Genomic DNA, 27,544 nt, shown 5'->3' on the forward strand with positions numbered 1-27,544 from the left:
CGGATGTCTTAGTTGTGATGGCAGATTCGATTGAAAGTTTGCAAAGTAATATTTCAGAGCTAGATCAGAAATGGAAGGACTATGGTATGAAGATTAGCATCTCCAAAACGAAAGTAATGTCAGTGGGAAAGAGAGATAAACGGATTGAGTGCCAAATAGGAGGAACAAAGTTAGAACAGGTGGATGGTTTCAAGTACGTAGGATGCATATTCTCACAGGATGGCAACATAGTGAAAGAACTGGAAGTGAGGTGTAGCAAAGCTAATGCAGTGAGTGCTCAGCTACAATCTACTCTCTTCTGTAAGAAGGAAGTCAGTATCAAGACTAAGTTATCTGTGCACCGTTCAATCTTTCGACCAACTTTGTTGTATGGGAGCGAAAGCTGGGTGGATTCAGGTTACCTTATCAACAAGGTTGAGGTTACGGATATGAAAGTAGCTAGGATGATTGCAGGTACAAGTAGATGGGAACAATGCCAGGAGGGTGTCCACAATGAGGAAATCAAAGAAAAACTGGGAATGAACTCTATAGATGTAACAGTCAGGGCGAACAGGCTTAGATGATGGGGTCATGCTACACGCATGGGAGAAGCAAGGTTACCCAAGAGACTCATGGGTTCAGCAGTAGAGGGTAGGAGGAGTCGGGGCAGACCAAGGAGAAGGTACCCGGATTCGGTTAAGAATGATTTTGAAGTAATAGGTTTAACATCAAAAGAGGCACCAGTGTTAGCACTGAATAGGGGATCATGGAGGAATTTTATAAGGGGACTATGCTCCAGACTGAACGCTGAAAGGCATAATCAGTCTTAAATGATGATGATGATAAGTTCTAGGGGACTGATGATGACCTGAGATGTTAAGTCCCATAGTGCTCAGAGCCATTTGAACCATTTTGAAGAACCAAATAGCCCATGTGTTGTAGCAGGCAATCGGGTCACTTGAGTAATATATATAAACCAACAAACGAAAACACACACACACACACACACACACACACACACACACACACACACACACACACACACACACTTGAATAGGAGGGCTAACTGTTGTTCTGTACACAGTTCGCAGTGAGGAAGGACATGGCAGCTGGCAGCGGTGCAGGAGCAGCCAGTGTGGGCATTGCGGGCAGTGCCGTGGTGGGTGCCTCGAGCAACATCCTCAGAGGAGCTGCGGCGATCGCCTCTTGTGTGGCGGCCCCCACCTCCAGGATAAGTCCGGAGAACTTCAAGCTGTGGGCAGAGCACCTGCTGCGGGCGCGGGGCGACAACGGCATCTGTCGCGACCCCGTCAACTCCCACTACCTGGAAGGCGACGCAGTCGCCATGGGGTACTTCGGTCAGACGCCGATGTACGAACGTTTTGCCGGGCCGTGGCGCTCGTCTCCGCTGCAGATGCACGATGTCGACTGGGACCCTCCTCCGGAGTATCGCATCAATTCCACAATTAGGTACAATTTATGCTGTAGTTAATATTGTATTGTTTTGGCGTATCTATTTTCAGTGTTCCTGTTATTGATGTTCGATTTGTAGGTCTGCCTTATTTCTGTGTCTTCAAAGTTCGGCTACAAAAAATTATGGTACATCTTATTTGCGCACTCCTATAAAATACTGATTTATTTTCACATTGTAGAAACTTCGGCTGTAATGCTTGCTCCTTAGCAGTTTGGAGCGACAATATCACTTGTGTTTGCAAATTAATTGTTCTCTATGAGGTAATACTATAGCTGCCTTTGATTGTTGATGTTACATTTAGCTAGAGACTATTATCATGTACACAGTTCCTCTGTTTACATGCAGAACAGGCAGTTTTTTCTAAGCCAGCATCGATGAGTAGTAAGAATGAAACAAAACTGTTGCCAAACTTCAGATTTTGTATCAGTTACAGAGCAGATTAGGAATTCATATTATTTTTTTGGCAAGGGTACATCTAATGGAAAAGCTTTCTAAAAGCACGCTTCGAGAAGTGTTGCACGTCCAGTTCCTGATGAGATCAGTGTTCTTTGGGTAGAGGTTGATGAAAATCCTGACAGTGATGAAGTGATAAGTTAATAGCATGTCTGTGACCGCAGATAGAAAGCTGCTATCTCTATGTAATTCACCTACATTAAACCATAAAAAAATATGATTAAGTGTGACCATATTATGAATAGCTTTTATAAATGAATGTTGTGTTTCTCTGCTGACAAGGGGAATTTTTTATATCGAAAGAGAAAGTTCTTTCATCACACACAACCGTGAAAAACATCCCAGACAATATGATAGGTTGTAGCAATGTAATTGCATGTGTAAAATCTTTTCCAGCATACAGCAGTGTCTATTCCAGAACAGATAATCATGACAAAGTATTTGCATACTGAACCTTCAATTCACAAAATGTACCTCCTTTGTTTGGGGGGGGGGGAATGTGAATCGTAGGCAGTAGAACAAGTAAAAGAGAAAATGTATTAAAAGATTTTCATCAACAAGTTTAATTTGCACTTTAAGCCTCCTAATGAAGATACAGGGTTATTACAAATGATTGAAGCGATTTCACAGCTCTACAATAACTTTATTATTTGAGATATTTTCACAATGCTTTGCACACACATACAAAAACTAAAAGTTTTTTTAGGCATTCACAAATGTTCGATATGTGCCCTTTTAGTGATTCGGCAGACATCAAGCCGATAATCAAGTTCCTCCCACACTCGGCGCAGCATGTCCCCATCAATGAGTTCAAAAGCATCGTTGATGCGAGCTCGCAGTTGTGGCACGTTTCTTGGTAGAGGAGGTTTAAACACTGAATCTTTCACATAACCCCACGGAAAGAAATCGCATGGGGTTAAGTCGGGAGAGCATGGAGGCCACGACATGAATTGCTGATCACGATCTCCACCACGACCGATCCATCGGTTTTCCAATCTCCTGTTTAAGAAATGCCGAACATCACGATGGAAATGCGGTGGAGCACCATCCTGTTGAAAGATGAAGTCGGTGCTGTCGGTCTCCAGTTGTGGGACAAGCCAATTTTCCAGCATGTCCAGATACACGTGTCCTGTAACATTTTTTTCACAGAAGAAAAAGGGGCCGTAAACTTTAAACCGTGAGATTGCACAAAACACGTTAACTTTTGGTGAATTGCGAATTTGCTGCACGAATGCGTGAGGATTCTCTACCGCCCAGATTCGCACATTGTGTCTGTTCACTTCACCATTAAGGAAAAATGTTGCTTCATCACTGAAAACAAGTTTCGCGCTGAACGCAACCTCTTCCACGAGCTGTTGCAACTGCGCCGAAAATTCAGAGTGTTTGACTTTGTCATCGGGTGTCAGGGCTCGTAGCAATTGTAAACGGTAAGGCTCCTGCTTTAGCCTTTTCCGTAAGATTTTCCAAACCGTCGGCTGTGGTACGTTTAGCTCCCCGCTCGCTTTATTCGTCGACTTCCGCGGCCTACGCGTGAAACTTGCCCGCACACGTTCTACCGTTTCTTCGCTCACTGCAGGCCGACCCGTCGATTTCCCCTTACAGAGGCATCCAGAAGCTTTAAACTGTGCATACCGTCGCCGAATGGAGTTAGCAGTCGGTGGATCTTTGTTGAACTTTGTCCCGAAGTGTCATTGCACTGTTATGACTGACCGATGTGAGTGCATTTTGAGCACGACATACGCTTTCTCGGCTCCTGTCGCCATTTTGTCTCACTGCGCTCTCGAGCGCTCTGGCGGCAGAAACCTGAAGAGCGGCTACAGCCGAACAAAACTTTATGAGTTTTTCTACGTATCTGTAGTGTGTCGTGACCGTATGTCAGTGAATGGAGCTACAGTGAATTTATGAAATCGCTTCAATCATTTGTAATAGCCCTGTACTTATTGACTGTATGATTCTTTAAAAATGAAAATCAGTGTAGCAGATGAGGCTGGGAAAATAGCCCTCGCTACATAGAAGGAACTTCACATTCGGTGAGGTGAGCAGGCCCCACTGACAGGAAGAAGACCTCAAACAGTTGACGCCTGCACAGTGGAGCTACAAAAAGGCCTGGCCTTTTCTCAAGTTTACAACTTCTCTTGCTTACTACAAAAGAAACATCTGCATGTACAATTTGGGAGTCCATTGCTTCAATACGGATTAAGGATTTACATTTGTGTGGGATAAGATGCATTGTGGAACGGGATCTCGAGATATTGCCAGTTCTGGCAAGAAGCACTTAAAAAAATAATGACACTAACCACAGACATATCATTTCGTAGCATGCAAAAGTTAAGGAAATGTGGAAGCTTTTGGAGCCAATGGTTCCTTCTTCTAGCAGAAGGGTTGAAGAGGGATGAAGGAAAAGGACTGGTGAGGTTTAGGAAATGGAGAGAGTTTGGAAAAGTCAGTCAAAACACCAGGCCGAGGGAGACTTACAGAATGGGACGAGAAGGAAAGACTGATCGCCGAGGACTGCACCGGACGAGACTTGAAATACTGAGAGCTGAAAGTTGGAAGATAGGATAATAAGCAAAACCAAATGTCGTGCAAGTGTTAATAAGAGCGGTAAGCTGAGTACGTTATACGGGGTAGAGTGGGGTGGGGGAGGGGGGAAATAGACACGTCAGAAAATAAAAGATATAGAAAACTAAAAGGGAATGAAGAACTGGTCGGTCCAAAGAAATTAATGTAAATTGAGGCAAAATAGGTAGCAAGAACCGAGGACACGTTTTGAGGCCAGTTCCCGTGTGTGGGATTCTAAGAAACTGGTTTCAGGAGAAAGGATCCAGAGGACACGTGTGGTGAAACAGGTACTGATGTTACGACTGTCATGTTGTAGAGCACACTCTGCAACAGGACAGTGTGTGTTACCATTATACGCCGTTTGCCTGTGCCCGTTCGTCCCGACTGGTAACTCGGTGGTAGTCCTACCGGTGTAGAAGGCCGAACAATTTTTACGTAACAGCTAGTGTACGACATATGTAATTTTACAGGTGGCTGTCCTGGTAGTTACAATTACAGGGTGTGAAGGGCAAGTTCCTACAGTGAGAATGGTGACGGGTAGCAGCCAAAGGCTAGGCAAGTAGGTGCAGAAGGAGCATTGGACCTGACCGGGATATTGCGGAGATTTGGAGATTTTTTTGGGGGGGTGTAAAGCTATTCTCTTGTCAGAGTAGCTGATTAATACATTTAAGACCAGGATAGTACTGAATGACAAGAGTTGTACTCCTATGTCAGTTTTTCTTGGGATCAGTAGTACCAGAATGGGATGCAGTAGGCTGTGAAATCTGCTTTTGGTCTAGGCTTGGTGACGTAATTACGTCCAGTTCTAACGGTTTCTAACGACAGGAGCCAGTGTGGTACTGGTGTGCAAGACTCGAACATATTGTGTGCAGCCGATCTTCTTCTCGGGTCAGACGAATGCGTCGATCTTCACAAACTCTTCTTCCCCGAAGAATGTAGCTGGTTAAAGGAATTTCAAAATAGATTTCTTTTCTACTCTTTAAATGATTCTGTACTCTCAGGATACTTTTTGTTCAACTCCGTTACATTTTCATCTCCACAATAAAACAACTTCACAAGTTTCACATAATCATTCAACTCCCACAAGTCAACCCCATCTTGGACCATTAGACGCAAACAGATACAATTACAATATGTTTGGTTTAATAACCACCATAAAACCTGTTCTTACTTCTAGCAAGTCCAACACCAGAAAATCAAATGTAAGTGTCTTTAGTTCAATACATAATTCATTTGTTCACAACAAATACAATCGTTACACCATCAAGGAATAAAGTGGGCTCGCTTCTTGTACTGGACATACAGCTTCTATGGCGCAAGTGGCAAACAGTTGCCCGCACAATCGACCGTCACTATTGCAGTATTCTCCCGATACACGTCCATCCTGCACACACAGAAACTGGTGGCGTGGTAGACACATCTCCACTCTTTCACCCTCGTACTTAAAATATCGTGTGTTAGAGACGATGGAAAGCCGAATGTGTCTAGAACTTACACTGAAATTCTCGAGGCACTACATATCCCTCCCCTTAGCTCTAACACGCGATATTTTATACATAATTATCATGTACAGTAAGGACACACAGGATGACACTTCATCTTTCAACAATAACAGTGAATATGCCTGTTCTCATTATTTATTCCTCTTTTTTTTTTTTTTAAGGCATGAATCTTTCATTCCCTGTTGGAGTTAGCTCTTTTCAATTCTCTGACAATTCGTGCATACCAAATTTTTGTTTTCTACCTTTTTCCACTCATAAATTCCAGGTGCACATAGCTCATGAATACTCTACTGCTTTGTTCTTATTTCCCGTAGTACGTTTTCTTAGTACTTAAGTACTGGAGGAACTCTGGGTAAAATAAAAGTGTTCCCTTCTTCTGACTCTTGTAAATCCAAAACATAAAAATGCTAGTGCTGCACATAATTCAAACCTACCAGACTCATCCCTTTAAATGTGTGACTTCCGTCATGATACTGTCCTTTTCCCCTTGAGGAACAGTACCTATACCTTACATGGGTTGATCCTACGAGTACCCTTTCTCCTTACATTTTGGTAGGTACACCCATTTCTTATTCCTATCCTTCTATGGTACAGGTCAATCCCCTTCTTGTTGCCCCTGCCCGCGTAGTATAGGTCAGCCTTCCATAGGTCTGCCTCCCCCCCTTTTTCTCATCGAATAAATGTCGAGTGCGCCCTCCGTATCCTTCTTGAGTAGGTCTCCTGGTTCATTGCCCTAACACACATCTTTATGTATACTATTCTTAAACATTCTCTGGTAAAATTAAAAATCTACTTTACACCTCAACTCCACTTTCCGAAACTCCATCTAAGACCCTAGAGTCCTCTTTCAGTCCTCACTCCTACTGTGTAAACAGGTATCATGCCTACACATAGTAGTTGCTATGACTACCTGTATTTACCAACTCCCAGTGGATACTATGCTTTTTCTCAAATGACTAGCACAACTAACTCCAATTAACTTATCCCTTTTTTATACTTATTGCCCCCGTTCTCCTGCTCCTGCTTCTCTAAGGACATGCGTTGATTGCCATTCTCATGTCTTTATATCCATGTAAATATATATGAGAGCTATAAAAAAAATAACAATGCAGGACTGTCACATATCAACAATGTGATATGTGCATTACTCAGATGTACATATGTCTTTATTCCCCTACACCCCTTGGCGGTTCGGACATCACTTCAGTTTCCTAATCTGTAAATTTCATGTTTGTTTGTAAGTTTCTCTTTGTGTGTATGTCTGTGTGTGTTTTTTGGAGCCTGATTCTTTAGCCTACTTATGTGAAATGAGTTGTAGGTTCTTTGTAACCACGGAAAAAGAGCTGTGATAGAAGTATATGAATATAGAAAGAGGGAAAGACAGGTAGGTACTCAGATGAGAAGTAAGAAAGGAAAAGTAGAAATGGTTGCTAAGATCGAAGAAGAGAAAGAAGATAGCCCCAAAGACAGGAAACCCTTCCCATCCCCCTTCCCCAGGATCCCTAATTTGCCGGTACTTGAGTGAGAAGCCTGAGGAGGTATGATGCTAAACGTCTCCTACAGTATGGACATTTTCACCTTCACCTTTGAAGTCCCCGAAGAAAAATCTTAGCAACCCCTATGGAATGGCAAATGGTGAAATCTGCGAGGGTTGTGTGAAAGGTGTGTTGTGTGTTTAGTGTTAGTCATGCTTGTACTTACACTGCCCAGCCCTTCCCAACTAATATAAACCCTCCCTTATAAATCCCATCTCATAAAATGTATAAAATGTTCTATAAAAAAATAAAAAATTGTATACTACGATAACATAGTTGTTTAGTCATTCAGTTTGTACTATACTTTTATGCACACATAAAATCCTCTATTCAGTTTATGTCATCTCAGCATCACTCGGTTTAAATAGTACCATCATATTATACTTCCCACTAATATAACATTCTGTTTGTTTCACTTCATGTCTAGAGATCACTGTTCATCCGTGATTCTCTTAAATTGCTCTCAGTCTTGTAGTCATATCCGTTTCCTACATACTAAAATTATAGGATAGTTTAAGAATTCAAGAATAGATTACAGAATAGTTTAAGATTTGAAGGGAATTCGGTACAGGAAAAATAGTACAGAAGAAACACCGAAAACAACTAGAGATCCAACAGTCGTCACTCCGCCTGTTAACTCAGAATGTTAACGTTCCTGGGAGACAAATGTGACTCCGCCCGGATCCCATGGATCTGACATTAACCTCACTCGATTACTTACAGACCAATACTCCTCATTAAATTTTGTGTGAAAGCTTCCCCACAACAAAAGAATTACCACTTTACTAGTTATTCTATTTTCTACTTTGTCATGGACAAGTTTGAATTCTTCACACAAGACGGCCCTAACCTTGATTGCATCAATAAGTTCGGAAAAAAGCAACAGTCGTAATGTTTCTGGAGATTATACTCTCGGTAACTTCTCGAACTTTAATTAGTTGAAATGGTTCTGCCAAACTTCTTACATTTATAATATCAAAGTTGGCTATTTTTCCTTTAAAACTTTGTCCTATATTATCTACTCGTGAACTGACAACTTGTGTACTGATACCTGTAATTTGTGATTGAACTATTGGTAATACTTTGTCCCATTTCTCAACACTCTCCTTTATCTTCAATGTCAAATTCTGATTTTTTAGAAAATATTGAAGTTGCTCATCCTGTCTCTGATTAAATTCAGTAAATAGTTAATTAACGTGATCATTCAAAGAACTAGTGAGTTCACTCTTTAAATCTAACTTCAGAGTTTCTACCTTACTGTTTAGAGTCAAATTCAGTCTTAAAAAAAACTGAGCATCTAATTTTTCACTTAGCATTACACTTGTTGCTTCTAGTTTTTCACTTACATTCACACTCAGTTCATCTCTATAGGAAGCATTTTGAGCATTTAAATTTTTACTTAGAGTAGTAATAATTTTAGCATTTGACTCTGTTCTTACTGAGTCTAACTTTAGACTTAGTTCATTGATTAAATTTGCTACTTCAGCCCAGTCTGGCATTTCCTTATTCACTGTCAGAGCCATGGCTGGTTCTGTTAGTTGCTGTTCTTGATGCATAACTTTATTGATTTTAAACCTAGTAATCAACTAAACAAAAATTCACCACTGAGTACAATAACTACACTGACAGTTTATCATTCAACAGTTTCTTCAACTTTACCCGGCACGGAGTTCTAGCTGCGTTGGTGAGCAGATGTGTAATCAGCAGCGGTTGACAGCACTAGCGCCAACGGCGTCGAATGTCGGTTTCAGCATCGTCGGCGGCGAGCGTACGCAGAGTCGGCACCAGTGAGCAGCAGCTAGTGCGGTTGGCATTGGTGGCTGGTTACTGAATTGGCATCGGCACGGTGTATGTGTGTGAAAACTGCTTACTCTCCACACCCAATCTTCTTAGTCGAAAAGTTGGGATCTTCTCTCCGTTAGTTCTCCCCCCCCCCCCCCCCCCATTACTTTATCATATCTTTTACTGCGTTGCACTCGCATCTTTCTTCCATTGGTTTATTGGACTCAATACAATTACTGGAAACAGTTCCCACATCTTGTTAGGCCTGGTTACTATGGCAACTCATAGTATCTTTTTCCAGTTTCTGTCTTAAAATTCCCATTTTCTTTGGGTCCTGTCACTTAGGTCGCCATGTTCTAATGGTTTCTGACGACACAAGGCAGTGTAGTACTGGGGTACAAGACTCGCATGTCTCTCGCAGTTGACTTACGTATTGTGTGCAGCCGATCTTCTTCTCGGGGTCAGATGGCTGCGTCAATCTTTACAAACTCTTCTTCCCCGAAGACTATAGCTGGTTAAAGGAATTTCAAAATAGACTTCCTTTCTACTCTTGAAATTATTCTGTACTCTCAGGATACTTTTTGTTCAAAAATAAGACCAGTTCTAGCTTCTATCGAGTCCAATGCCAGAAAATCAAATGTAAATATCTTTAGGGATATAGTGTGCTTGCTCCTTGTATTGGACATATAGCTTCTATGGCGTGAGTGGAAAACACTTGTCCGCGCCGATCGACCGTCACTATTGCAGTATTCTCCCGATGCACGTCCGTCCTGCACACACACAGAAACCGGCGGCGAGGTAGACATATCTCCACTCTCTGACCCTCGTACTTCAGATATCGGTTGTTCGAAATGGTGGAAAGCTGAGTGTCTCTAGAACTTAAACTGAAATTCTCGAGGCACTACACAGTAAAGGGTGAGGGGAGAATCATATGTACTATTTCTCAAGTCAACATCCCATTTTTGAGTCATACTAATCTTACAGGGCTGAGTGAGGTACAGTAGAAAGGTTTGTTAACCAGCTTTTGACACAGCATACCGATTTTGTGCTAAAACTTACAATTTGTGGAAAATTTTAACACGAAGGAGACTTTTAACTATCATAGGCAGAAGGTCATCGTGGATATCTAGCTTCATACCTATATTTTATGAAGCTAACTTATTAACTGCAAATAAGAGACTCCATTTTCATATTATCTTATTACATATACCATTTTATTCATTTTAAAGTACTTGTTGAGTTGATAATTTATGTACAGCACTGTCACAGATAATAATTGTGATAGTCCATTATCTCTGCCCATTGTACAAGCTGACTTTTCTAAACAAATATACTTTCTGAAACAACAGACATATGTCATTATTGGCAAATAGACTTATCCCAACAATGACACTCATTCCAAATACTGTCATTATTTACAACATTAAAGGTGTGAAAGTTTTGCTCATGTTCCCTGTTTACAATTAATACTCAGCTGGTCGACACCAGGAAAACTGTTGTAATACCACAGATGAACTTAACACCATATGATCTTCCACATTGAAGCTCAAGTGTTATCAGTTCTCATATGGTGCAGTCCCCAGCAATCAGTCTTTCCTTCTCTTTCGCTCCAGTAGGTGAAGGAGCCACTGGCTTCAGAAGAATGCACATTTCCTTAACTTTTTTATGTGTTGCTCCTTCCACTGCTTGGTGAACAGATTTTTTGTCTTTCCAATTGTTATACATTTTTAAAACAGATTATTTTCATCTTATATTCTGATAGGTGTTGTGGGCAGAACAGAAGTATAAAAATGTTATTCATTCATTTGAAGCTAGTTTATGGCCCAGATTTTTCAGCAAGTGTAATAGATAATAAGTTCCTGGTATCTGGTCATTTGTTTCTCTCAAATGATTCTGAATTTGGAATAATTGAATTTGCAAGCAATAAGGTGCAACATATCTACACGCTGGAAGACAGGGTCCAAACTATGAAATCCTCAAAGTGGAAGATTCCATATTTAAAAGGTTGTTAATATGAAGGGAGATGATTTCTTATCCACAATGGCTTCAGAGGAAGTAATCACCAACAGAAAAAAAAAACTTCTTAACAGTCAACCCTTCAACTGCCTAGACATAAGATGGTAAAAGTTGGTGAAAAATTCCCCCATTCAGAATATTTTTCAATGAAACTATGAGTGAAGATATTTCTGTCTTGGATTTAAACCTCAAGCAAAACAAGAGTGGATGATCATTATTATTGTTATCACCTTTCATTCAGGAGCTGCTATATGGTATTCAACTAAAGATCTCTGCAGCTAATAAGGACATGATGGATCTCTTGACCCCCAAGTCAACACCACTTCTTGAAGAATCTTCCAGTTGAGATTGCTGCTAGATCAGGTGATACAATAAAAAATGAAGAAGATCAAAATGATGAACATGTGTAGATTGACAGACTTTGTACTGATATGGTTGTGTGGAAAAAATGTCACAAAATCTCTATTTTTGTATTAAATTCTATTACAACCCTAAATGTAATGCTCTGACTTATTTCTATTACAAAATATGCACATCATTTAAAAATACTGCGTAAATTGAATTTTTTGTTTCATCTGATAAATTAAAATTCACTACCAGATTGAACCAAGCCCATGTTTTTCTTTTACTTAATTCTTAGTCAGGGTTAATAAATTGTTATTTCATATATGTGCAAAATTTAAGTTAAAATATGCACTAGTTACTAAGGATTTTTGAAAATAAATTTAAATTTTCAGTAATTGTCAATGAGCCAAAAGTTTTAGGACTATTTCTGTAAACTGTTCCAGAACTGTGATGTAATGTTCACTGATGATTATTTCTCGCATGAGAAAAGGGCAAATAATGCCTCTCTGCACACTGTAACCCAAAACAGTAACTTTGGGAGAATACAGTGGTTTTGCTACACACAAATGGGGTTTTTTGGACCCCCAAAATAGTCAGTTTTGTCTGTTCGTGACTCCACTTAGGTTGAAGTGTGCTTCACCTGTGAACCAGATGCAGCCTCTGCTGCAATTCTTTGGACAGATTTCCTTGGATTTTGCTGAATAATCCCAGAAACTGTGGTGACATTTTCAGGAACAACTAAAGTTTCCTTAGGTTGAATATTCCACACCAGATCATCAGCCACACTGCGTGTCTGTTCAAATTTGGTGAAGAGCTTGCAAACAGTTTTAGTACTGGGCCCATTTGGAACATTAAATCGTGTTTGAAAACTGCACCTTGTTGGTGCTGTACTGTGTTCTAACATGTCGTATTGCAGTACCAGAAAACACGTCGAATGGAATGCACGGTTTCGACCTCTTCCTTTGGTGCACTAATCTCGTTTCGCGTTTTGACAGTGGAAATGATAGCACTGAGCTGTGGTGCATTATTTATAGGCACTACATATTGTGATTACAGTGCCATCTGTTAGCAGCTTTTTGAACTATTTCGAAACTTCTGCATAAAATTCTTACAGCTTTCATAATAAGTGTACTGTTTCTTCTGTTTCTTGCGATTGTCTATCATTCTTAGTTTTCAAGGACTTAATTTTGATATCGGGTACTCCTTCACTGGAAATCCTGTACAAGGGTGTCGTTAGCTAAACTGCAAATGAAAATCGATGACAATAATTAAAATATGGCAATTTGTATTACTCTGTTGTTATTACCCTAGTAGGACAACTGTGGTACTGACAATAGTGATGTGACAGCCTATTGTATTTATGTCAGAAAGAGAGAGGGTGCGGGTGGGGGGGGGGGGGGGGGGGGCAGAGACAAAAATGAAGTACACTCCATTATTATTATTTCAGCTGGAGCACTGCTACTTGTTGTACAGTTGTCACAACATGCCAGAGACAACAGAGATTATTTTTTCCGCTTCTCCCTGTGCTCCAGTGGCAGTGTTCTCACAACTATTTTTGATGACAGTTTTATTAGCTGTGACAGTGGACTACCGTCTACCAGTTCAGTTGTGACTGATAATCATTGTGATTCATTACTTGCATACACAATGTGGTTCGATGTTACAATGTTTCCAGTTACATTGCGTGTCGCAGTGTGTTATGTCCTATAATCACCACTAACTTTTTAAATGCACCCCCCCTCCCCCCTCCTCCAATCCTATTATATATGGAAAAGAACTTCCTTAACATTGTGAGTCCTGGCCTGTAGCATTCAAACCTATGCTAAAAAATGGTGATTTTTCTCATATTTTCGGCAATTTTAACTCTTAGAAGGTTTTAAATCTTAGTACTAAAGCTTTACGTTTATGGGAAATGTAGACTTCCTAATTTAAACTGGTGTGCGCTATGTTGTTCTTGTATGGATGTGTACTTTTACAAAGCAAGTTCCTTATGCCATTGTTTTTGAAAACGGGGAAAAATTGGGCGATGGTGCTTTAATAGAGTTTTTCGGAATCCACAATTATTTCATGCAAAAATATTTAACAATGAAACATACAGCTTGTTGTATGTACTGTAATTATACTTTGGGATCTTTTTTGTTGCAATTTAAGCCTATGTACAATTTATCTTATAGCACAGTAATGCACACATTGCGACTCGGCACTCAGTTTACTTTTTCGAAAATATGATTTTGAGGGATACTGATGTTGAGGGATACTGATGTTGATTTTTCAGAATGTGATTATCTAGAAAATACAGCAGTATCTGGCTTACAATCAGTAGTTTTCCAGTTTTCTTCAGAGTTTGTAAGGTGCAAATTCTTTCCACAGTTTGCAATCTGCGAGGGCAGTATCTGGAGGAATATTGCCACTGTTCATCCCCAGTGTCTCGATGAGCACACTCTTCTCGTCAGTCTACTGCAAAAAGTCATATTTGAAAATAAAAGCACAATGAAACTCCATACTGAAAACAATGTTGACGTAAATATAAATAAGAATATCGAGAATTTTGTACCGTACATTTGTTATGGAACTGTCTGAAATTTATTCTTTAATATAGTTCATGTCATCAACAGAGTTGTCTACAACATCTACATCCATACTCCACAAGCCACCTGACGGTGCGTGGCGGAGGGTACCTTGAGTACCTCTATCGGTTCTCCCATCTATTCCAGTCTCATATTGTTTGTGGAAAGAAAGGTTGTCGGTATGCCTCTGTGTGGGCTCTAATCTCTCTGATTTTATCCTCATGGTCTCTTTGCGAGATATACAGAGGAGGGAGCAATATACTGCTTGACTCCTCGGTGAAGGTATGTTCTCGAAACTTCAACAAAAGCCTGTACCGAGCTACTGAACGTCTCTCCTGCAGGGTCTTCCACTGGAGTTTATCTATCATCTCCCTACCACTTTCACAATTAATAAATGATCCTGTAACGAAGTGCGCTGCTCTCCGTTGGATCTTCTCTATCTCTTCTATCAACCCTATCTGGTACGGATCCCACACTGCTGAGCAGTATTCAAGCAGTGGGCGAACAAGCGTACTGTAACCTGCTTCCTTTGTTTTCGGATTGCATTTCCTTAGGATTCTTCCAATGAATCTCAGTCTGGCATCTGCTTTACCGACGATCGACTTTATATGATCATTCCATTTTAAATCGTTCCTAATGCGCACTCCCATATAATGTATGGAATTAACTGCTTCCAGTTGCTGACCTGCTATATTGTAGCTAAATGATAAGGGATCTTTCTTTCTATGTATTCGCAGCACATTACACTTGTCTATACTGAGATTCAATTGCCATTCCCTGCACCATGCATCAATTCGCTGCAGATCCTCCTGCATTTCAGTACAATTTTCCATTGTTACAACCTCTCGATATACCACAGCATCATCCGCAAAAAGCCTCAGTGAACTTCCTATGTTATCCACAAGGGCATGTATGTATATTGTGAATAGCAATGGTCCTACGACACTCCCCTGCGGCACACATGGAATCACTCTTACATCGGAAGACTTCTCTCCATTGAGAATGACATGCTGCGTTCTGTTATCTAGGAACTCTTCAATCCGATCACACAATTGGTCTGATAGTCCGTATGCTGTTACTTTGTTCATTAAATGACCGTAGGGAACTGTATCGAACGCCTTGCAGAAGTCAAGAAACACGGCATCTACCTGGGAACCCGTGTCTATGGCCCCCTGAGTCTTGTGGACGAATAGCACGAGCTGGGTTTCACACAATCGTCTTTTTTGAAACCCATGCTGATTCCTACAAAGTAGATTTCTAGTCTCCAGAGAAGTCATTATACTCTAACATAATACGTGTTCCTAAATTCTACAGCTGATCGATGTTAGAGATATAGGTCTATTGTTCTGCACATCTGTTCGATGTCCCCTCTTGAAGACGGGGGTGACCTGTGCCCTTTTCCAATCCTTTGGAACGCTACGCTCTTCTGGAGACCTATGTTACACCGCTGCAAGAAGGGGGGCAAGTTCCTTCGCGTACTCGTGTGTAAAATCGAACTGGTATCCTATCAGGTCCAGCGGCCTTTCCTCTTCTGAGCAATTTTAATTGTTTCTCTATCCCTCTGTCGTCTATTTTGATATCTACCATTTTGTCATCTGTGCGACAATCTAGAGAAGGAACTACAGTGCAGTCTTCCTCTGTGAAACAGCTTTGGAAAAAGACATTTAGTATTTCGGCCTTTAGTCTGTCATCCTCTGTTTCAGTACCATTTTGGTCACGGAGTGTCTGGACATTTTGTTTTGATCCACCTACCGCTTTGACGTAAGACCAAAATTTCTTAGGATTTTTCTGGCAAGTCAGTACATAGAACTTTACTTTTGACTTCACTGGACGCCTCTCACGTTGCCCTCCTCACACTACATTTCGCTTCGCGTAATTTTTGTTTGTCTGCAAGGCTTTGGCTATGTTTATGTTTTCTATGAAGTTCCCTTTGCTTCCGCAGCAGTTTTCTAAGTCTGTTCTTGTACCACGGTGGCTCTTTTCCATCTCTTACGATCTTGCTTGGCACATACCCATCTAATGCATATTGTATGATGGTTTTGAACTTTGTCCACTGATCCTCAACACTATCTGTACTTGGGACAAAACTTTTGTGTTGAGCCATCAGGTACTCTGTAATCTGCTTTTTGTCACTTTTGCTAAACATAAAAATCTTCCTACCTTTTTTAATATTTCTATTTACGGCAGAAATCATCGCTGCAGTAACCGCTTTATGATTCCCTGTTCTGCGTTAACTGTTTCAAATAGTTAGGGTCTGTTTGTCACCAGAAGGTCTAATATCGCCACGCGTCGGTTCTCTGTTTAACTGCTCAAGATAGTTTTCAGATAAAACACTTTAAAAAATTTCACTGGATTCTTTGTCTCTAGCACCCGTTATTAACGTTTGAGGTTCCCAGTCTATAGCCGGCAAATTAAAATCTCCACCCAGAACTATAACATGGTGGGGAAATCTACTCGAAATATTTTCCAAATTATCCTTCAGGTGCTCAGCCACAACAGCTGCTGAGCCAGGGGGTCTATAGAGACATCCAATTACCATGTCTGAGCCTGCTTTAACTGGACCTTCACCCAAATTATTTCACATTTCGAATCTCCGTCAATTTCCTTTGATACTATTGCACTTCTTATCACTACAAACACGCCTCCCCCTTCACTGTCCAGCCTGCCTCTGCGGTATACATTACAATCTGAGTTTTGAATTTCATTACTGTTTGCATCTGGTTTCAACCAACTTTCTGTCCCTAATACTATGTGGGCATTGTGACCATCTATTAATGAGAGCAGTTCTGGGATCTTTCTATAGATGCTCGTGCAGTTTTGCTATTACCACATTAATATTGTTATTCCCTGCTGCGTTTTGCCTACTACTACCTTGTCGCGTCTCAGGAGGCATCATGTCGGGCCTAGGGAGGGAAGTCTCTAACTTAAAAAACCCACATGTGCAATCCAGACGTACTCCGCTACCCTTGTACTCACTTCCTGCATGTAGTGCACAGCTGACCTATTCAAGGGGACCCTACATTTCTCTACCTGATAGCGGAGGTCGAGAAATTTGCACCCCAGATTTCCGCAGAATTGTCTGAGCTTCTGGTTTAAGCCTTCCACTCGGCTCCAAACCAGAGGACAGCGATCGGTTCTGGGAACGATACTACAAATAGTTAGCTCAGATTCCACCCCACGAGCGAGGCTTTCTGCCTTCACCAACTCCGCCAACCGCCTGTATGAACTGAGGATGACCTCTGAACCCAGACGGCAGGAGTCATTGGAGCCGACACGAGCAACAGTTTGCAGTCGGGTGCACCCAGTGCTCTCTATCGCCGCCGGCATGGCCTCCTCCACATCTCGGATGAGACCCCCGGCAAGCAGACAGAGTGAACACTGGCCTTCTTCCCCGACCTTTCCGCTATTTCCCAAAGGGGCTCCATCACCCGCCTAACTTCCAAAAAATCCACATCACTAACCTCAAGATCACAAGATAACTTGTGAGCAGTATCATCCTCAGTCAAGCTGTCTCATCAAATTGATGCAATTTAGGTTACAAGAATTGAATTCTCCCCCCCCCCCCCCCCCCCCTAATGCACAAGCACAAGCACAAGCACATGTGCACAACTGCTTGCTTCTACAGCATGCCTGTATCATCTAGTGTCCATTACTTGTACTCTACTAAGAGTCATGCAGGAAACGTAACACCTAGCGCATGAAGGTAAATATCAAGAAAGCCCGCCTATAAAATGTTTTGTTGTCAGAATTCTTTACCTGAACTGCCAGAAACTACTTCTTGAACATAGTCCACACCATCATCAGACTCATTTACAATATCTTCCTCTGACAAATCAATGTCACTTTCTTCTAAATCATGATATAACTCGCGAGCAATTTCTTCGTCCGTCAAGCCACGCTTCGCCATGTCGATGCTACTGAGACCGCGCGGGAAAAAATCGCCGCTCACAAAACCCGACAAATAAAAAGGGAAGCACACCCTTCCACAGCATGCCCGCACCATGTAGTGACCAATACTCGAACTACAGTCCGTGCAGCGCCTCCCAGACAAGCGGGATCCGTAAGAACAGACAAAGGAAGGAAGGGGAAGAATGAGAACACGCGCCCGTAAAATTACGGGCACCAGACTTTCGAGCAGGCCGCTCACGCCCGTATTTTTACGGGCGTCGACATCGAAGTTTTAAGCAATCTCTACTACATCTACATCGCTCCTCTGCAAACCACTGTGTGAAGCACATGGCAGGGGGTACCTCCCATTACACTGTTTGTTAAGCCTCCTTCCTGGTACATTCACTAATGTAATCAACTAATATTGTTGATATTCCAACCAGGAGTTTTCATTGTTTATTAAAGGTTGTGAGTTTACTCTCATTTAGAGTCTAATGAATAAGAAAATAGAAAATTTCTAATTATGTTGTTTTAAGGTGCCCCTCAGAAACTGAAAGAATCATTAGATAAAAGTTGTTACAGTGATCTTTTGTACACAATGTTAACATGTATGTATATTGTCATCTCTGGATAAATGCTGGTGCTGATGGGCTTGAAAATACTGAAGATCATCTTTTGTCTCTGCACTAGTATTTCAGTTCCTGTGCGTTAATTGTGGATCGCCCAACACGTCTTGTATTGTTTCTGTGGAGCCTGGATTCAGTGATCGGATGTACTTTTGCATTCTGTTGTGCCGCGGCTTTTGTACACAAATAATTCTTCCCTTGTAGTTTCACAGAGGAATAAGTAAAAAAGTTTTGCTTATAACAACATTGGTAATTACATTTTCCACGTAATTATTTTCGTTACAGAGGAATATTATGTCTGTCTGGCACAGCTAGCTCTCTCAACATCTCATCACAGACAGAAGGAGATAATTAATAAAAATTAAATGTAGTATACTTGTCAACTTTCGTTTGCTATTTCACAGAAGTCATGCCTTTGGTTCTTATTACTCTGTGCAATTTACCATAATCTGTTATAAGCTAGTAAAGTTTATTGTCAAAACTAAAGGGAAAAAATATTACTCTTTCTTCTTTCATTATATTTACGTCAGTTGACTGAAAAGTAATGCCTCCACCTTCATTACTCTTAAACAGTTGGCAGGTACTGGCTTGTTCCGTAGCCTCTTCTCTACAGCTCTAGTTGGCAGGAAGCCTTAGAATTGAACGGTTGTGTTGTTACAGTGTAAAGTATGGAACCCTTTGCAGATGGTCAGTCAATGCGATTTAAGCAACTTGCAGTTATTGAGTTATTGACAGCAGAAGGTGTCACCCCAAAGGAGATTCATCAGAGAGTGAAAGCAGTTTATGGTGGTTGTGTCAATGTGAGTATTGTGTGTCATTGGGCGAGTAAGTTTAAAGATGTTGAGGCAGGAAGATCTGACCTGCATGACAAACAAAGAGTTGGACGTCCTATGACAGCAACCACCGAGTTTCACAACCAAAATATTGACAGATTGATTCAGGACGATCATCGTATCACTCAGAGAGAAATTGCAAGCACAGTCGGCATTTCACAAGAACGTGTGAAGACGTTGAGATAACAGTGAGACTGTGGTTGCGGAAACAGATGGTCGACTTCTTCAGTGACGGTTTCAGAAAACTTGTTCATTGTTGGCAGAAATGTATCCAGTTGGCTGGTGATTATGTGCAGAAGTGGATATTGATAATTAAAGATCACATTCTAAGGATTATTTCTGTGTTTGAATTATTAAAATATTCCCATCCAAACCCAATTAACGAAGGTGGAGGCATTTACTTTTCATTCAACCCTCCTAGGTACTACATTACGTCTGCCCTCACTGCATACTGGCATTGATCACTACAGTTCCTTCGATGACACTATACAGTTTAGATATTATGGCATATTCTATATGAAAGTCACATGCAATCTTACAGTATAAAATCTTATTGTCCATGTAACATGGTCCAGGAATTTAATCTGTTATTGCTGGACCAGAGGATGACATTGGTTGTTAGGGTTTTGATTTGTATATATGTTTTTGACTGGACGAGGATTAGCCCTTATTGCTAAATAAATTTTAAATCTTCATTACTGTACAAATTACAGTTTCTACAACTCATAGTTACATATGGTTATCTTGCGTTTACTATCATTTTTACAATTTGGTAATTACATAAATTGTTGTCCTTGTTTCTTAAGTCATCTTTATTAATCGTACTTCGTTTATGGAAGCTTTTATCACTTTTCGTTCGCAGTGGGGATACATTTTTTGTCGGCTGGTGAGCCGTATTGTTAGGCTTTCATTCTGTCAAGCCGTATTGTTTGGGTCCAACTGCCAGAACTGCAGTTTTGTCAGCGCATTGGCTAACAGGAGTAAGCTCGCATCTAACAGTGCTAGCCTGTCCGATGGAATGTCGGTAGTGTATGGTGTCCAATAGCTATTTCTTTCAAGTGATGTGATGTGTCATCTGTGGCCAAACAACCCAAAGAAGACACCAGAACTGGTCCGTACAGTCAAAACCTTCATAAGGTAGGTTTGCCACACAATTACCAGCAGTTTTCTGAAGTGAGAGTTTGCCCCCTTCCTAATGGTCATAGGTCTAACTGCCATCCAGCACACACTTTATTGTACATACCTTGCAGATTGTATCATTGACTTTTGTGCTCTATAATTTGAACCAAGTAACACATTTTTGATATGAATCATGTCACAATGTGAATTTATTGTTCCATTTCCTTCTGTAGGCATAAGAATTGTTCCACATTTTCCATGCATCTTTACACCACTTTCACATGCAAACCCATTAAAACACCGTTTTCAGTACATGTTTACTCTAAAATATGTACTGCTATATACATTTTACTGCTATATACATTTTGTATCACAAACATTTTGAAACGAACATTTTTAAATGAGGAAAGAGCTTTCCACGCACCAGTCTTCTTTATATTACATTGTTTTAAGGGTAGAAGGAAATTTGAAAGTTTATTTGCGGTAATTCGAGGTGCTTTCCTATTTCAGGCAGATTGACACACATTATTTGGTCAGTTCTCCAATGCATATCATAATTTTCATCGGAATTCTGTCACATCTGTAACTATTGTATATTCAACAGCATCTACTGGAGGATTTCTGCAGCACCTACTTAGAAGCTGCAGTAGAGCTGCATGTGTCAGAGTGCACATTTCAGTAGTGTGTGGTTGAACTGCTAAGAAAAAATATTTTGTAAAAAGATTAAACAAAAAAATCAGTAAAGTGTAACTTAATCTCGAATTACTCTACGGCGTTTGTATATCAACTCGATAAGGAATTGGCACTCTCTCCTCCTTGTTGCATTGTCAGAGTTTCATTGTTTCTATTTACAGAGTGACATGTTTTAAATTGTCCCAGTTTTACTGCTCTTGTTGTATATGCACAAATGTTTATTCTTATTTGTTCATGCTGATACAAGTGAATATTTGTCTTCAATCAGTTTTACTCTAATTATTCTTATTACTACAGATATTTACAGATTTACGCCATTACTTATTTGGCAAATTGTCTTAAAGCAAATTTCAGATTCATTTTCGTACAACATGCGTGTTTGATTATCCTAGTACATTGATATTTTTTTATACTGATAGTAAATAATATTTGAATTTGCATAATGTAACGAACACTGCAAAACAGAAATGTCTAATGATAACTCATCTTGAGGAATACATGATAGTGGTTTTACCCATTCCTCAATAGTTTAAGACTTGTGGAACATTAGTTCCCTCGGTGTAAGACCACTGGAAGTATGCGATAAATTATTAACAACTTATTGAAAATAGTCAAATATTCTATCATTTAGTTTGTGTATTTGGGATGTATGTCCTGATTAAATTACTGAATTCTTTAATTACATGTTTCACTGGGCTGGTTTCATCGTGGAGTTTTGAAACCAAAATATGTTTAATTTGCTGTTCCTTTACAAAATTTATCCACTTATTATTCATAAAATTTGATGCAGCATATGTCATAATCATTACCGGTTTACCAACTCTGGGGAAATAATCACTCATAATGCTTCTAATAACAGGAGCTGAGGTCACTGATTTTACAAAGTACATACGGAGGTACTTAGAGAAAAACATCATACAGTGCAGTTACATGCTTTACCCCACCCCTGACCTCTAGATGTGGGCTGGTTGTGTCAAATGATACTGACCCTAGGGGTTTTGTGGGGATGATTGGACGTAACTGTAGTAAATAGAATTGGTTTGAATGTTTTGCTTTCTAGCATATGACACATCTTCTTATTACCTGTTGTACTTTGTGGCAAACATTGGAAAAATAGCTGTTTGACACAATTTAGTTAGTACACTTTGATACTTAATGGCTCCAGGTGGTGGAATTAAGCACCACCTGGATGATTCCGCCATGTGATGTTGAAAGAGTACAACTTGATTAAATTGGAGTACTTACCGAAATCTTCTTTATAATTTTCTCGAATTCTCTGCTTGACCTTCTGCTTGCGCAGATCTTCTTCTTGTAATTATTACATGTTGTGACATATTTTTAAGTAGTAGGAACATATGTGCCATAGTTCATCAATGAAATGCGAAAGTCTGTTCCGTTAGTATGGCAAATTCATTGAAACCTCATGGGAGCTGTGAAAGTGTGACTGCTCTTATGTTCTGTTCTCTTTTTATGTATATGACCTCAAAACTATATACTTGTAGGAAGATGCACCCCCTTGCTATTTGTTTGTGAGATAGTTTGCGTGTGAAGAGAAATGACAGGGCTTGGCGATCACAAAATACTTTTGTATGTTTCCCTCATGGGTGATATTGGAATTTTCTGAACACCCAAACCACTGCCAATGCTTCCAGCTCTGTAACTGAATACAGTCTCTTGCATTCTGTAAGGGTTCGACTCGCAAAACTAATTACAGATACAGTTGGTTCCCCTTATATTTCTCTGATCAGAAACAGATACCCCCACTCCTTATCATGTAGCATCATAAGAAGAATTCTTCAGGTGGCATAATAAATTAGCATTTACTAAAGCTTTTTAATAGTATCAAAGTCCTTGGCATTGTTTTATTCGTGACCATTTGTTGTTGTTTAATAGTAATTTAGCAAAGCACCAGTGTTCAGTAGTTGATTCGGTATGAATTTCCTAAAAAATGATGTTAACTCCAGAAATGCCATCAGCTGCATTTTTGTTTTGAGGTACTGTAAAGTGTTAAATCCCATAAATTTTTCTTCATATCTACATAGAAATACTCCGCTAGCCACCAAGCAGTTTGTGGCGGAGGGCACTATTCGCGCCGAAGTCATAATCCCCCCCGTTCCGCTCACGGACCGGACGAGGGAAAAACGACTGTCTGAATGCCTCAGTACGAGCTCTAATTTCCATTATCTTTGAATGGTGATCATTGTGCGATATGAAAGTTGGTGGTAATAATATATGCTCTACATCCTTTGCGAAGATCGTATTTTCGGATTTAGTGAGCAGCCCCTTCCGTTTAGCGTGTCGTCTATCTGCAAGTGTGTCCCACTTCACACTTTCTATGAGATATGTAACGCTCTTGCGATGGCTAAATGTACCAATCATGAATCTTGCCGCTCTTCTGTGGACTTTCTGAATCTCTTGAATCAGGCCCAACTGGTAAGGGTCCCATGCAGACGAACAGTACTCTAAGGCTGGACGAACTAAGTATTGTAAGCAATTTCCTTTGTTGAAGGACCACATCGCTTCAGGATCCTACCAATAAACCACAATCTAGAGTTCATCTTACCCATTACTTGTGTAATCTGATGGTTCCATTTGAGATAATTTCGAATAGTCACACTTGGATACTTGACGGATGTTACCGCTTCCAAAGACTGTGCATTTATTTTGTACTTGTACATTAATGGGGATTTTTGCTTTGTTGTATGCAGTAGGTTACTCTTACTAATATTGAGAGATAACTGCCAGTCATTACACCACACATTATTTTCTGCAAATCCTCACTGATTTGTTCACAACTATCATGTGATACTACTTTCCTGTAGAATACAGCATAATCAGCAAACAGCCTAATGCCGCTGTCGGTACCATCAATCAGATTCTGTATGTAAATCATAAAAAGCAGCGGACCTATTATGCTGCCCAGGGGCACACCTGATGTTACGCTTGTTTCTGTTGAAGTCTCCCCATTCAGGACGACGTACTGCTCTCTGTCTGTTAGAGAACTTTCTATCCAACCGCACATGTCATCGGCTAGACCACAAGAGTGCAATTTTTGGAGCAAACGACAGTGTGGAACTGAGTCGAACGCCTTCCGAAAGTCAAGGAATATGGCATCAACCTGGGAGCCGGTATCTAGAGCCTGTTGTATATCATGCACAAAGATGGCCAACTGTGTCTCACATGATCGCTATTTCCTAAAACCGTGCTGGTTTCTGCAGATGGGCTTATCAGAGTCCAGAGAGATCATTATGTCTGAATACAAAATATGTTCCATGGTTCTACAACAAATTGATGTCAGTAAATTGGCCGGTAATTATGTGCATCCCATTTACTTCCCTTTATATAGATTGCTATGACCTGGGCCTTCTTCCAGTCCCATGGGACTTTCTGCTGTTTCAGTGATCTCTGACAGATGATGGATAAGAATGGTGCTATATTTGTAGCATAGTCAACATAAAATCTTACGGAGATACCGTCTGGGCCAGATGCCTTCCTGATGTCTAAGGATCTTAACTGTTTTACAATCCCAGATACACTAAACACTTTGTCAGCAATCCTTGTGTTTGTTTGATAATTGAAAGGGGGTTGGTGCTGCAGTCCTCTACTGTAAATGAGTTTTTGAAAGCTAGGTTTAGAATTTCAGCCTTCTGTATTCCTGTATCTGATAGTTTCCCTTCTGACGAGATGAGATGACCTAACCAGCACATTGATTTCCCTTGCATCCGATGCGAGTCTGATATACTCATTAGACTTTGTAATGGCATCTGTGGTGTAGGGATAGCGTCTTTGATTAGTAATCAAAATGTCCAGGTCCCAGATTCAAACCCCATGACTGCATAAATTTTAAATAAAAATCATTAGTAATGGGGGCCAAAGATTTCCAGCTTAAGAAGTCACCCTTATTCAGCCAGCAGCTTTGTCAAAGAGGGCAGAGGAGCAGAAAGACATACTGGGCACTCTCTTGCTCTTAGGATGGGAAACTGCCCCTAAGGCAGAAGAATCAGCAATGATCAACAGCATGAGGATGCAGAAGCCAATGGGAACCACTGTATTAAAGACATATAATGTGTTTCCACAGGTTATGTGGCCTCTAATTGAGACAGTGTTATGATGATGTCTCCATTGTCAAAAAATTCTGGAATAGTTCCCCATTTGGATCTCTGGGAGGGGACTACCAAGGGGGTAGTCGGGGTGTGGAATATCAGAAGTTTGAACATGGCGGAGAAGCTAGAAAATCTGAAAATGGAAATGCAGAGGCTCACTCTAAATGTAGCAGGTGTCAGTGAAGTGAAATAGAAAGAAGACGAGGATATCTGGCCAAATGAGTATAGGGTAACATCAACTGCAGCAGAAAATGGTATAACAAGAGTAGGATTCATTATGAATAGGAAGTTAGGGCAGGGAGTGAGTTATTGTGAACAGTTCAGTGATAGGGTTGTTCTCATCCAAATTGACAGCAAGTCCATTATTGCAGTGGCCAAAATTAATGAATTAAAGTTTGAATTGCTACCTCATACACCCTATTTGTCAGATTTAGCCCCCCTTGGATAATTTTCTGTTCCCAAACTTGAAAAAATGGCTCAGTGGTTGAAGATTTTCAACAAATGAAGACGTGATATCGGCAGTTCAAATTATTTTGAGGAGTTAGACAGTTCTCATTATAAAAAGGGTATCGAACTTATTGAACATCACTGGGAAAAATGATAGAGGTGAAAGGATATTATGTTGAAAAATAAATACATTCTTTTCGAAATTTTTTGTGCTTTCTTTGTTGGGTCGGGTACTTATGGGACCACCCTCATAGACTCAGATCACAATTTAGTAGTGATGAAGAGCAGGCTGAAGTATAAGAGACTAGTGAGGAAGAATCAGTGCACAAAGAAGTGGGATATGGAAGTACTCACTAATAAAACGATACGCTTGAAGTTCTCTGAGGCTATAGATATTCTGTAAAGGTATAGATCAGTAGGCAGTTCAGTTGAGGAGGAATGGACATCTCTGAAAAGGACAGTCACAGAAGTTGGGAAGAAAAACATAGATACAAAGAAGGTAACTGCAGAGAAACCATTGGTGATAGAAGAAATACTTCAGTTGATCGATGAAAGAAGGAAGAACAAAAATATTCAGGGAAATTCAGGAATAAGAAATACAAGTCACTTAGGAATGAAATAAGTAGGAAGTGTGGGAAAGTTAAGACGATAAGGCTCCATGAAAAAGTGAGGAAATCAAAAAAGAAATGATTGTCAGAAGGACTGACTCGGCATAGAAGAAAGTCAAAATAAGCATCAGTGAAATTAAAAGAAATGGCAGAAACATTAAGAGCGTAACTGGAATTCCACTGCTAAATTCAGACGAGAGCGGACAGGTGGAAAGAATGTATTGAAGGCCTGTGTGATGGGGAAGACTTGTCTGATTATGTGGTGAAGGAGAAACAGGAGTCAGTAGGGAAGAGATAGGGGACCTAGTATTACAATCAGAAATTAAAAGAACTTTGGAAGATTTAAGATCAAATAAGGCAGAAGGGATAGATATCAGTCCCTCAGAATTTCTGAAATCATTGGGGGAAGTGGCAACAAAATGATTATTCGCATTGGTGTGTAGAATATATGAGTCTGGCAATATACCGTAAGACTTGAGGAAAAATATCATCCACATAATTCCGAAGATTGCAAGCGCTGACAAATGTGTGAATTATCGCACAATCAGCTTGACAGGTCATGCATCCAAGTTGCTGATAATATTAATATGTATTAATATGCAAAACATGGAAAAGTAAATTGAGAGTATGTTGGATGACGATCAGTTTGCGTTTAGGACAGAAAAGGCACCAGAGAGGCAAATCTGATGTTGCGGATGATAATGGAAGCAAGACTAAAGGAAAATCAAGACACGTTCATAGGATTTGTTGACTTGGAAAAAGCATTTGACAATGCAAATGATGTAAGATGTTCTGAGAAAAATAGGGGTGAGTTATAGGGCACGATAGGTAATATACACTATGTACAAGAGCCACAGGGGGAAAATAAAAGTGGAAGACCAAAAATGAATCACTTGATTAAAAAGGGTGTAAGACAGGGGTGTAGTTATTCTCCCCTGCTTTTCAATCTATGCATCAAAGAAGCAATGACAGAAATGAAAGAAAGGTTCAAGAGAGGATTTAAAATTAAAGA

General features: G+C 40.3%; 1 protein-coding gene across 1 annotated transcript in view; it reads left to right on the forward strand.

The window, feature by feature from the left end:
• Positions 1-27,544, forward strand: part of LOC126106218 (uncharacterized) — an 81,314-nt gene that overhangs the window by 28,468 nt on the left and 25,302 nt on the right. Inside the window, exon 4 of the mRNA XM_049912448.1 lies at positions 1,064-1,449. Within this exon, the coding sequence (XP_049768405.1) occupies positions 1,082-1,449 (368 nt within the window). The 5' untranslated portion in view covers positions 1,064-1,081. The remainder of the gene's footprint in view (positions 1-1,063; positions 1,450-27,544) is intronic.

Source organism: Schistocerca cancellata, chromosome 10 (genome assembly GCF_023864275.1).
Source record: "Schistocerca cancellata isolate TAMUIC-IGC-003103 chromosome 10, iqSchCanc2.1, whole genome shotgun sequence".
NCBI lineage: Eukaryota > Metazoa > Arthropoda > Insecta > Orthoptera > Acrididae > Schistocerca > Schistocerca cancellata.